Genomic DNA, 13,206 nt, shown 5'->3' with positions numbered 1-13,206 from the left:
ATATATATATATAGAGAGAGAGAGAGAGAGAGAGAGAGAGAGAGAGAGATGAGCGTGTGTATGAATGCTTGGGACATATGATAAACTGGAAATCCAATTATGAATTTTTTAACATGCTTGAGCAGCTGGTTAAAAGTAAGTATACTTTTCGGAAAATAATTTATAAAACAGGAGTGATCACGAGTCCAATGAATATCTTCTCACAAGTGACAAAAGAAAATGCAGAACACCTCGGAACAACTTCCAAGCACTCGCAATCCTCATTAATCTTTCACCGTGATTAAGCAGAGAAATGTATACAGAATGTCACAAACCAAGTTCTTGATGCTCCATTTTGGCATTACCATATCTGATTGCAAAACCATTTAAAGGGCATCAAGAATAAAACATACAAGCATAAAAAGAATACTAAAGTTAACATATCAGAGCACTGCACCTAATCCTAATTTACAGTTAAGCTGCTTCGTTCCAATTCTTGTCTAAATATGTATATATTTACAGACGCCCCTCTTAACTTGCAACAAAGCTTGCTCCCTACTATGATCCATTTACCAGGGGCCTGTGAGTGTCCTCCTCAAGCATCTTCTTTTGGGTGAAGCCTGCTGATTCAACTTCTCTAGAACCTGTGGAGGATTGCTAAACATGTCAGCCATCATCAAGATGAAACATTAGAAAACAGTACACATTCTGAAAAAGAATAATGATTGATTGCACAAGATCAAACACAGTCCCTTATACGTTTGAGACAAATGTAGAGTTGATACTTGACTGGAATTCAACTTAGCATTTGTGTATGAAGTTAAACAATATCAACATGCCTACCATGGAACTAGTCTTTGGTTAGATTCATGATGCACTTCCAATTTGAGATTCTCTTGATTATATTAGAAGAGATATATAATTTGTAGGGCAATGTTCAATTTGGGATTCTCTTGATAATATTATAAGAGCTCTACAATTTCTAGAGTAATCAGGTTCCTAGTGGAGTAAGGTTGAGAGAGGCATCTACATCTGAGACATGTAGAGTGAAGTTCAAGCCACAAAGAGAGATGTCAGAGTCAGATACAGTTAAGAGGCATCAGATCTAAAAGACTCCTATAACAATCCCTGCAGGCCTAACAGCAACATCACAAACCCATCAAATGAACAGAAAACTCAGACAAATTGAAGGGCAGTCATCTTATCTTGGATATCATTTGATGAAATACAAAAGTACACAAATAGATGCCACTAAGGGCTTAAACAATTATAAATATGTGCACAAGTAAAGCAAGCCTCTTATGGGCCAATACAAATCAAGAGCACATGCCACTTAAGGGCAAGAACATAAAAAATAAAGATATTTATTGATAAAAATGCTTAAGAAAAGCATTGAGAAAACAATGGAAGAGATCCCATATTTATAGTGTTACAAGAGTGGTAGGAGGCTAGTCCAATGGCTAGTTGGGCTAGTCCCAACGACTAGAAAGCTAAGAAAAAAAAAGATGTAAAAGGTATTTTACAAAGCTGCCCCTAATGGGCAGGTCCTATTACACACAAAAAAGATAAAAATGCCCCTAAGGAGCATTACCTATTATATGCATACAAAGCACAAATGTACATATATATGTACGTGTACTTATACATATACACATAATATATATAAGGTTAATCTGACATTAAACTAGTGTTTAACATTAGATAGTTTCAACCTTATGAAAATGACTAAAATACCCTTAAAAGAATGGTACTTTTAGAAATGCAAGGCTACTTTTTGGGCATTAAAGGTCTTTTGAACTTGAAGGGAATTAAAAAGTCAAAACACCTTTTCCAAAAAAGTAACTTTATGAATTCATCAAATTTACCTTTTTGACCTAAAAAAGTAGTCATATATTTTAAAAAATGACACCTTTTAAGAGTATTTTAGTCAGTTTTACAACCATGGTTGTGGTAAATTAAGTGCACCCGTTGTAGTTGATGATATTGATTACAATTTTACAACCATTTGTGAGGTGAGGGATGTGCACCTCTTGTGGTTGTAGCTGGTATTTATTGTCAATTTAGATAGCCAGTGTTGTTAGTGTATGGTCATTGGTTTGGTTATTGCTGATATTTGTGTTTGATCTCTTTTCAGGATATTGAGTTGGAGGTCAAAGAGGTGATTGCTTGTGGTGAGCAAACTAGTGTTGAGATTTGCAAATATCAATTATTTTGTCATGATTTGTTGTATGTAAGATTTTTAAAATCTCTCCATGTATTTTCTAATTGTTTCCATTGCTCGTTCGCCCTTGTATGGAAAAAAATTATTCATTGAAAAATTTTCACTCATTTTATGTGCATTCTTTCCTTAATAAAATTATTATTTTTATGTGTGTCCTCTTGGTCCTTAGTGGCTTTTGTGCTTAAACCCATATTTGGCTCGTGTGAGTGACTCTTTTGCCTCCTGAGCATGAACCATATTGGGTTATCATGCGCATTAAATATACTTTAATTGCATGTTGAATATATATGTTGAGGATATTTTGATTTGTTCCATGTTGGTTATCATTTTGCTTAGCATAATTAATGATATGTATCTTTATTTGAAATGTTTACTTAAATCTTTGGTACTTTAGTTATGCATAATTGTTTATATCTTCTTGATGTTTTATGTCTAATATGTGTTTGGCTTTTGGACTTTAGTGGTAAAAAATCTACTATGTTTAGTATTTATGAAAAATATGCTGATTTTATGATTATGATTGTCTAAACTAGATTTCTTAAAATTGTTTTTGAAATATATTAATTGTGTTTATCTTAATGGTTATATATACATACATATAATATATTATCTATCTGCTTTAATTTGGGTTGATCTTGTTCAAAATATATTTGTTTTGAGACTATATAACTATTCTTAAACTTTTGTAGTGTTAAAAATTTTTTACTCTTAAAACTATTTAGATAGGATATCCTCCTTTGTGTAGTTGAAACCTGTGTTTTTTTGTTCTCTCTATAGGTTCTTAAAGATGCTATGGGTTGAGAAAGAAATTTTGTTTTTGATGCATCATATCATAAAGATAGAGGTAGCCGATGAAGGCATTTGGTGAAGATTATCAAATGAAGACTTGGATCCTTTCTTTTGTTTTGTACTTTCAGACTTTCGGTAATCACACCGTAAGTTTAAGGGTGAGTGTAAAACTGTATTGATTCATATATATGTATATATGTATATATGTATATATGTATATATGTATATATGTATATATATGTACATATATATGAGTGTATATATTCGTATATGAGTGTGTATGTATATATTATATAAATTTAAACTGTTTTTTATTATAATATATTTTTGCCCTTGTAGGGGCATTTTAGTCTTTTTATACCTATGTAGTAGCTACTGCCCATTAAGGGCAGTTTTGTCTTTGTACACTTTTATATTTTTTTGTCTTTTCCTTCTTGTATTAGGGTATATTGGACAAAGTCCAATATAGTCGTTGGGATCTCCCCAACGGCTATATTTATAGTTGTTGGGAGCACCCCAACAACTATATGGCTTCCTGAAATGCCTATATAAAGGGGTTAAACCCCTTTCTTTAATTCTTTTCCTAAGCATTCTATCACAATAAAGGTTTAGTATTTGTGTTTTTGTGTCCTTTTGTGTATGCCCATTGGTGCCTCTTGTGATCTCATATTTTTGTCATTGATTGACTAATGACTTGTGTTTTGTTTCTTTGTGGACTTGTGCTTATACACATTGAAGCTCTTTGTATCCATTGTATGCACTTGTTTGCTTGTGTATTGCCTTTGGCATTTGTATTGTCCCTTGTAGGACTTGTACTTGTGCTTGTGCAGATCATGTTTTGCTTTCCGCATTATTTCATTACAACAACTTCTTTGTCGGCCATAGAAAAGAGAACAAGAGAGAAGATGGGAGATAATAATGTTGATGGTGAGCTTTTCGAAGCAATGATTCCCCGATCTTCTCGAACCACCACCACACGATCCTCGCCCACATGATCCACAAACTAAGAGCTTCGAGGCTCCGATACCATGTAATGAAATATAAGAGTGCACACATAGATGTCACTAAGGGATTACATAATTACAAATATGTGCACAAGTACAACAAACCTCTTGTGGGCCAATACAAATCAAGAGCACATGACACTTAAGGGTAAGAACATAAAAAATAAATATATTTATTGATAAAAATGCTTAAGAAAAGCATTGAGAAAACAATGGGAGACTCCATATTTATAGTGTTACAAGAGTGGTAGGAGTCTAGCCATTGGACTAGCCCAATGACTAGTTGGACTAGTCACAACGACTAGAAAGCTAATAAAAATAAAAATAAAGAAGGTAAAAGGTGTTTTACAAAACTGCCCCTAATGGGCCGGTCCTATTACACAAATAGAAAAGACAAAAATGCCCCTAAGGGGCATTACCTATTACATGCATACAAAACACAAATGTACATAGATATGTACATATATGTGTACCTATACATATACACATAGTGTGTGTGTGTGTGTGTGTGTGTGTGTGTGTGTGTGTATATATATATATATATAGTTCTTCAGTGTATTCTTTGAGGAGAAAAGTTTCCTATCCAACCATACTAGCCACTCCTTATTATGCAGATTTCCCATTGGTTTCAAGCTTAAGAAGCAGGAATGAGTAAATCTCAAATTCCCTATCATGTCCTAGGCAATTATGATAAATTTTAATACCTCAAAGTTTCTTTGGAAGAGAAGACAAAAACTGCACTTCCTTTTTTCTCTTTCTACGTTATTGGCTAACAGGAGAAAGCTATGAAAATTAATGGATTACTTCAATGTCCATGGTTATTAGATCTTTATTTCAAGTAAATTTCAATTATCCTCTTCTTCATTCTGGTTTTTCTGTTATTTCCAAGATTTGATGCTTTCTTGAGAAAGGCCATAGCATTTTAAATATGTTATTGTTGGAAGACTAAGACAGATATTATTTTTGTTGATTATGGGAAAAGATGATTTCCATCCATGAGATTGAGTGGGAGAAAAAAATCCGCATAGATATTGGACAGATATCTGACTTTACCTCCAAATTTTATTTCCAGAATTCTTCATATTGTAGAAAGAGTTAAATGCCTAGAATCCTTTAGATGCCAAGAAGAGTGGGCACTCCATCCAAGTGCAAATGTCTAGAATCCTTTAGATGCTAAGAAGAGTGGGCACTCTAGACTCCATCCAAATACAACTGCTCTCTAGCAGCCACAAAATTCTCAGAGTGCCCTTCACAAAATATAACATTTTTGGCAGCCAGTAGAAAAACTGGACCTAGAAATACCATTTTTTGTGCAGCAAAAAAATCCTACTGCCCTGCACGTTCAGCCAATAGACATGGGACATAACCAGCATCCATGCCTTCCACACGCCCTAGCCTTTTTGTACTCCTCTCATCTTGGCATTTGGAAAAAAAGAAATATATCTCACTCAATATATTTCATTTAAATTTTCTCTGGATTATGCATCAACATTATTAAACTTTAGATATTCATTAGTTTATGCACTTCCTCCAGTCCACAAGGTGTTATTTGGTCATATGGCCAATAAATTACAGCAAGAAATTATTTGAACATGGAACATGATCTAGATAAATCCAACCAAGAAATGCTTAAATTGTTAGAAACAAAAACTGCAAGATTCGAAAGAACCTTCTCAGCATGACACAAATTTCTGTTTACATGTGCCTGACTATGTAGGCTAAGAGCTTTTTCTTCAACTCTTACAAGCCTTGGATCCTGCCATGATATCTAAAAGTGACTACCTAGAGAGCCATGACAACATAAACTGCCGACCCACAAAAACACCCAAGGATTCAGGCTTTCCTGACAAGACTCCAACCCATTGTAAACTTTCATCCTATCATGACACTAGACATTTCTACAACATTGTAAATTTTTCACCTTTTCCATTTCAATTCAAAATCCCTCCCGAATTTCCTTTTATTATCTCATGATTTCCAAATGAAGCCAGAAAAAAAGGTTAAGTGACTGAGGTAAAAAATGATTAAAGAAAACACCTGTGTGTGTGTGTGTATGTGTTCATGTTGTTGGAAAAAAGACAGATTTAGAAACAAGATGTGCTTGACACATGTTGCAGTATGCATATTAGAAGTAGATTTTAATCCACTCTGTTGCACAGTGATATTGGTGGCCTACCTCCATGATGCAACAAACCAGCCTCTATCATTACTTTGGACAAATCCTTTAACTGTACAATCACATCCGACCTTTGTACAAAAAACAGCTGATCTATCTCTGGTTGTGGTAGGTGAAAAAAAGAAGGAAACCCACAACCATAGAAAACAATGCAAACAATGCTTTGTTTTGTGAAAATCCAAGTTTTCTGGTACATACTGTGAGAATGTCCCCTCTAAATGTCATTTATGTAAATGTAAGACAATCATCAAACAAACTCTTACAAAATAGACACAAATTTGATGATTATGGAAAGCTTTGACCACAGGGACAAACAGTTATATAAAAACATTAGTCAAGGACAATTATGATATCTGCCTATAGATCTAAGCATTTATAGTGACCCAAAACAATCCACAATAAAGTCAACCAGTGATATTTCTGACTGTTATGGTCAACCGTCAACCCATGTTGAAGAAGACTTTAGACTTGGACCAAGACCAAGACAAGCTAACCAACAGACTGAACCAAACTAAACCAAGCAAAGCTAAACCTGAGCTTAAGCATAGGCAAAGGCAAAGACAAAGACAAATGAAAATGAAAATGCATCTGACTGCCCTCGAAGGGCTCAGCCTTTAACATTGACCTCACTCTAATATAATCCCACGCACTTCTCTCATCAATGTGGAACTAAAAGTCTTGAGAGTTTAAATAGTTAAAATATACCAACATCATAGTCCAATATACACATTAAACCTTTACCAGGCTCACCACTTTTTTATATTTTCTCCGAATAAATTTTTAATGTTGATGCAGACTATTTACACAATTTGTCACCACCGATGCATTTTAATAATTTTACAATAATAATCAATTAAAATTAGATTTCCAAAGTACATCTAATAAATGCGACTTTTTCTTGTTATAAAATTACTCAAATTAAACATGAAAATGATATTTAATGCAAAGAGCGACCATGGAATGTCAATTGTGCAGTCCCTATCCTACAGAGATATAAAAGGAAACCAAACAATTTGTGGCAATATGGTTAGGTTAACTGCTCTACTATACACTACCTCTGGCTTCTATATTGGACTGGATATAGTTGTAGTTATTATTGGTATGGAACAAATGCTTCAAACAAGAACGAGCAGTAAAGTCCCTCCTCCAAAAATCAAATTCCATCTACTATGACTGCATGAGAAGTGCCAAAGATATGGCGTTGTTCTTAGACAGGAAGACTATTCAATTCCCGACAGTCAGACATGGAATGTCAACTGATTTTATTTTCAAATGCTTCAAACAAAGTGAGAAGTAAAAGCCCTTCTCCAGACATCAAGTTCCATCTACTATGCTTGACTACAAGAAAAAATGGCAAAGCTTTGGCTTTGTTCTTAGACAAGAAGACTATTCTTCAACAAAATAAATGAATTTCAGAGATACAAGAAAGATGTCTTGCCATGGCAAGGGCAGGCAAGACTGTTTATACTTTATAGCCAAAGGTTTCTAATCCATGACTTGGGCTTCAATCACATTATCTAATATGGGCAGGTGCATATGCATGCATGAGTGCATGTGCGTGTGTGTGTGTGTGTGTGTGTGTGTGTGTGTGTGTGTGTGTGTGTGTGTGAATGTTGGTTTACTTATTAAAAAATGACATGGTGTACTCTCCATTGTATCCATGTTGCAACCCCTATCCATCATCCATGTCCATGTCAATGTAGCGTTAGCATAGCATTCAGTGAATGAGACAAATAATAGATTATTTTCATGATAAATAATAGCTACATGGATCATCGGAAACATGTACGATGCAGTCAGCCTTTCCCAATACCAATTGCCAGTATGAAAATTATCTAGGATTTGTTAAATGTTCTTAAAAAAACAACAGATGAAATAAAATTGAAGCGAGAGATTGTAATTTGCATATTTTGATAACCGGAAAAAAGGAACAAAATTGCAACTGGTCGATGCCATTAGGCTTACATGTTTTACTTGGACCTCCAACAAAATGCTGGGTTCCTTACATCCTACTGCTTCTTGATCTAAAAAGAAAAATCTAATTTTCACATAACTAACAAAGGGAGACTGTTGGGAGCTGGGCCAGGTAGAGTCACACTATCCTAACAGAGGGATATAGATCCCGGTCTGACCAGGGTCCCATGCTTGGCTTGGCTATACAAAAAAAAAAGAAGGCACCATGTAAATAAAAAAAAAGGATTGGAAACTACTTGATACAGTAAGATATGGAAGATAAATTAATCATTGAAGCCAAAAGCAAAGTAAAAGGTTATCTCCTAATTTTCAAAAAATCATCACAAACAAACACTAGGAAACAGCTTACAAGCCAGACACATTTACTTTATCCAATAAATAAGCAATAAACATTTGTAAGAAGTCAGGAAACTTAAAAAAGCCAACCAAACCGAAAAAGGGAAGAGGACATAATCCATTCTCTAGTTGTACCTGAGCCTTTTGCATTTCCATGATTTCTTCCTGCAACAAGTATATCTTAGTTACTAAAAGCATGATAACATCTTGAAAGGTATAAATGAACAATAGGTTCAATGCATAACAGAATTTATTTTTCTTCATCTATTCTGAATTTAGTTCCATCATTTGGAAGAAAAGCATACCTGCTTCTTCTGCAATTTCATGTTCTCCTCTTTGAGTTTTGCTACTTCAGCTTCCAGTTCCATGGTATAAGCCTGCAAGAAGTTCAGCAAACAAAAGGTATGATAGCTGATATACCCAGCAACATGTTGAATAAAATCAAGAGCAAACATTATTTTAATTGTACAGATTAAAGTCAGCCAAATCATACAGCCTAGGTTTGGCAGATAAGCTTATATGTTGAGTTAAACATGCCACATATGTTTATATGTTGAGTTAAACATGCATGGAAGAGATGTATATAGCACATTCCAGGTGTACTTACAAGAAGAAATGAAACCACAGCATTCAACAGAAAAAGAGAAGGTTAATCAGAACAAACTTCCAATGTTTAGCTTCAGACAGACTCAGACATTATGCCTCTTCTCCTTACCACTTCCCACATCAAACTATAAGATGAGCTTTTTCATACAATAATTTATGAGGATCTCTTAACATTGCACGCAGTGACCCCTTGGAATGTTTTGATTATTAACAAGCTAGAAACCTCAATCCTATACGATGATAAAATGTGTAAACCCTGACAAGTAGATATCACATTTGAATTGGAAAAGTTTAGCTAAAAGCACCTTCATTGGAAACAATGGCATATCTTACCATCATACCGTGGCAGAGCCAACACAAGATTGCATCGTCTCAAAAAAATGGTAAAATCCCAATAACAGAACATACAAACAACACAGAGAAGGAATAAAGTAGAAATAGAACAGATAGAGGCCGAAGTACTTCAAAAAGTACATGAAATTCATAACTGACGAAAAAAAAATGATGCGCCTAGAATTACCTGTTTGCGTGCACGAGATCTTGCGGCTGATTCTCTGTTCTTGATCATGCGTCTGTGTCTCCTCTCAATAACTTTCTCCACTGGACCACCACCCCTTCTTCCCCTTGGGCCTCCATTAAAAGCATAAGGAACAGGGGACAGTGAAGAGTTATCGCCATCACTTTTATTTAATCCATCAGAGGAGAGCTGGTTTGCACAAGATGCAGCTGTTACTGTAATTGTTGCAGCTCCTAGGCTATTCACATTCATTCCAGCTTGGAGACCCGCCCTTACAAAACCACTGTTTGGAGGAGAAATCATTCCGATGCCCGCTTTCGAATCCACCATCCCAAGAAGACCGTCAGATCCAGCTTGACACCCATTTCCTGCACCACCACCCACATGAGACAATGACAGACCACTTCCTATACTTGGACTCTTCAACTCAGCATTGTTGGCTATTTGAACTGGTGAAGCATAACCAATCGTGGGTTGCTTCTGAAAGAGCTGATGCTGTTGCTGCTGCTGCTTTGGCTGTTGAACTACAGAGCTTTGGTTATACTGGCTATTGAGCCATGAAACTTGCTGCTGTTGTTGTTGCCGTTGCTGAGAAGATGGATCAACAACTCCTTGATATGGCATACTTGATAAATTCCCATTAGCCTGACTCGGTTGCCCATACCCGAGAGCCAGACCGACATCAGACCGAACTTGAGTGTTGTCATTTCCGACTGTGATGTTTCCATAACTGCTGGAAAATACTCCATTGTTGGACATGGCAGGTTGAGCATCTTCCCTCACAACTCCTGCCCTGACCAGAAACTCCTCTAGAGTCATCTCTCCAAGAGTCGGCTGCCTCTGCGGCAACGATGAGCTGACATTGCAACTCTGCTCCATGCTTTCCTTAATCACATCCCTGAAAACCTCATCCACAGTTTTCAAGCTGATCGTCCGGGGCAGCGTCAAGGAGCCTTGCCTCTGCAAACTGAATTGCCTGGACAAATTCCCTGTATTTTCTTGCGGCGCATCCGGCACGGAGCTCATCCCCTGAGTCTCTTCTGCAAACCAGACATTCTTCAAGAACTCGTCCATGTTCATCGACCCGAAATCCTTTCCGAGGCCACTCTGAAACTCGTCGAGAGTCAGCGAGTAAATGGATGATTGCCGGGACAAAGGAAAAGTACCCGTCCTGGCGTCTTCCGACCGAGAACCATAGTCGCCCCCGACGTCTAAAAGCCCATTCTTGAAGATCAGATTGGATCCCATCCTCTAACTAACAGCAATTCTGATATTTTCTGCCTTATTGAACAAATCTAAGCTGCCAAGAACACCGAGATGAATCCTTATTCAATAGAAAGCAGTCGAAATTCTCCTAGAGCGTCCAGTAACCAAAACTGTATATAATTGGAAGAGATCCTCCTCCTCATTTTCTTCTCAAAAACACTAGATCTTCTCAAAAAAGATCATCCCCGTCATCTGACCCTCTACTCCGCAAAGATCAAATCCCCAACAAAAACAAAACGTAGCACAAGCCAACTCTAGTTTCAATAATACCAAGATCCGAAAAAAACAACTTCACCAACAATCTTCTTCCACTTATATACCTCGCTCATAACATCATCTTCACCATGAAAGTAACAGAAGCCCAAATGCTAATTGTAATAACCCAAAAAACTATCATATGATACAAACCACCAAACACGAATCACGATCCCATCCAATCTCAGCACCCCGACAACCACGAAACTGAAGCAAACATAAAAACAGAACCAAAAGAAAAGAAAAACATGAATTAAACCTCACTCAAATCCTGAAATTGGAAAGCCCGACAACGAAGAAAACCCCAACCCAACTCAGAACTCCGCCACTTATCCAGTAAAACAAACACCCCTCAAAGAGAGAGAGAGAGATGTTCGGGTTAATTACTTGTAATAATCACCTAATCAGAGAGGAGTTTAACTATAAACTCTGCAAGAAAAGAGGGAGAAGAAGATAGTCCACCGACATCTCGGGACGGAGGACTCCTCATTTCTCCTTGTGGTTTCGCCAGACGTCTGCTTGTTGGCGTACGGGCTTAACCCTCAAGTGGTCATTGTTAGCCTTGATGTGAAGTCCAGCCACTCAGCTTTTGCATAGTGTCCACTGTCTGGCCATCCATATCTCTCCTTTTTCACACCCAATTATTATTAAAAAGCTTGTTTGCTTCTCTATCTGCCACTACATCTATACTCTCTTACAAAATCACCACTTTGATTTTTACTTCTTTTTTTTTGTTTGAGAGAAAGCATGTCACAATGATTCGTGGACTGAGGACGCGGGATTCGGATTCGATATGTTGAATCACATAACCATTAATACGCAGACAAAATAGCGTGTCCCTGTGACACAGGGAGAAAGGATAAAAACCTAGTGGCTTTGTAGACACTCTAACATTTGACTGAAAAAGTCATTGGCAGGGATGTGCATACCATACCATATCAATGAGGTAAAACTCAAAAGTTTAAGTAGTTTAGTTTCGATCTGTCCTCGTAGATGTATTCAACATGAACAATTAGTTATGAGCAAATTTTTTGGTAATATGTTTTTTCAACAAGATGTTATACTTTTTTAAGTCTTGAAAATCTGATGCATTTTTCGATCATCTATTCTGAATTGCTGAAAAAACTTGCACACACTTTATAATTCAGTGATTCAAAAAGTCGATCCCCTTGAACAGGCCATGTAAATTAGAGTTACTCAAAATCATATAAGCAACAAGGTATTGCTCGTTTCAATTCATTGGCATCATATGCACATCGGCACCAAAGACTTTCCCATATTACACTAGTTACCAATGTGAGGGATCAAATTTATTTTGAAATTAACCCTTCCTTTTGCTGAATGCTAAGGTTAGCCTAGAGGGATGCTTTGACAGAGGTTTTTGCTTGACATAGGCTTAGTGTTTGAGAGGAACTTTTCTTGGTCTACAAATTTTTGTAGCACGTGCCCTTATGATACCTTTTTGGATTTATAACCCGAAGAAACTGCACCCGACACTAGGACCTGATCGTGCTGGCTCAGCCTGCCATACCTACTATCATTGTATCGACAATATAAAAAAACTGAGACTAGGACCCCTGCTCTCGGGGCTTATACTATGGTTGGCTTGCGCAGAGGGGCGACAGCCATGGGAATCAAATCTTGACTGCCCCTCTAGCAGCCAAGGACCCGCCCCACTACACAATTGGGGCTCAGTAGAGATACCTAATTTCAGTCAAATGTGAAAAGCAACAACTACGCCTTCATCCCAAAAAAATGGGGTCGGCGATATGAACCAAAAAAGAAAATCATTTTGGGTCTTCCACATGAATCCTTCTCCTCCGATCATTTCTATCCAATGCCATGTCCTTGGTGAGGTTCAAAGCATTCATATCCTTTCTTATCATCTTCTTAGGCCTACCCGACCTCTTTTAACTAATATATTATCTCATTTCTCCATCCTTCCAACAGTGTTTTTTATATGACTCTTTGGTAGGAGTTGTTAGTCACCTTTGTATTGGGACATTGCAAGCTCAAAACCCAATGGTACTTTGTATAACTGGTGGGGGTCTGCCTAACCCTAGCTCGCCTATCTAAAAAAAAT

General features: G+C 36.8%; 1 protein-coding gene across 2 annotated transcripts; it reads right to left on the bottom strand.

Annotated features, from left to right (window-relative positions):
- Positions 1 to 239: 239 nt before the first annotated feature.
- LOC149816159 (ABSCISIC ACID-INSENSITIVE 5-like protein 5) lies at positions 240 to 11,629 on the bottom strand. Of its 2 annotated transcripts, XM_089988162.1 has the most exons (5): positions 11,524 to 11,624; positions 9,606 to 11,330; positions 8,785 to 8,856; positions 8,615 to 8,644; positions 240 to 623 (listed from the first exon to the last, which is right to left on the bottom strand). In XM_089988162.1, exons 2-5 carry the CDS (start codon positions 10,848 to 10,850, stop codon positions 549 to 551), a joined length of 1,422 nt encoding a protein of 473 aa, XP_089844288.1. In that variant the 5' UTR covers positions 10,851 to 11,330; positions 11,524 to 11,624; the 3' UTR covers positions 240 to 548. The 2 variants fall into 2 exon arrangements, with proteins under 2 accessions (XP_089844288.1, XP_089844287.1); XM_089988161.1 differs by having other exon boundaries at positions 9,606 to 11,629.
- Positions 11,630 to 13,206: the final 1,577 nt, after the last annotated feature.

The sequence above is a fragment of the Nuphar pumila genome, chromosome 14, assembly GCF_984573655.1.
Source record: "Nuphar pumila chromosome 14, dmNupPumi1.hap1.1, whole genome shotgun sequence".
In the NCBI taxonomy this organism is placed as follows: domain Eukaryota; kingdom Viridiplantae; phylum Streptophyta; class Magnoliopsida; order Nymphaeales; family Nymphaeaceae; genus Nuphar; species Nuphar pumila.
This window is presented reverse-complemented; position numbering and strand designations above follow the sequence as displayed.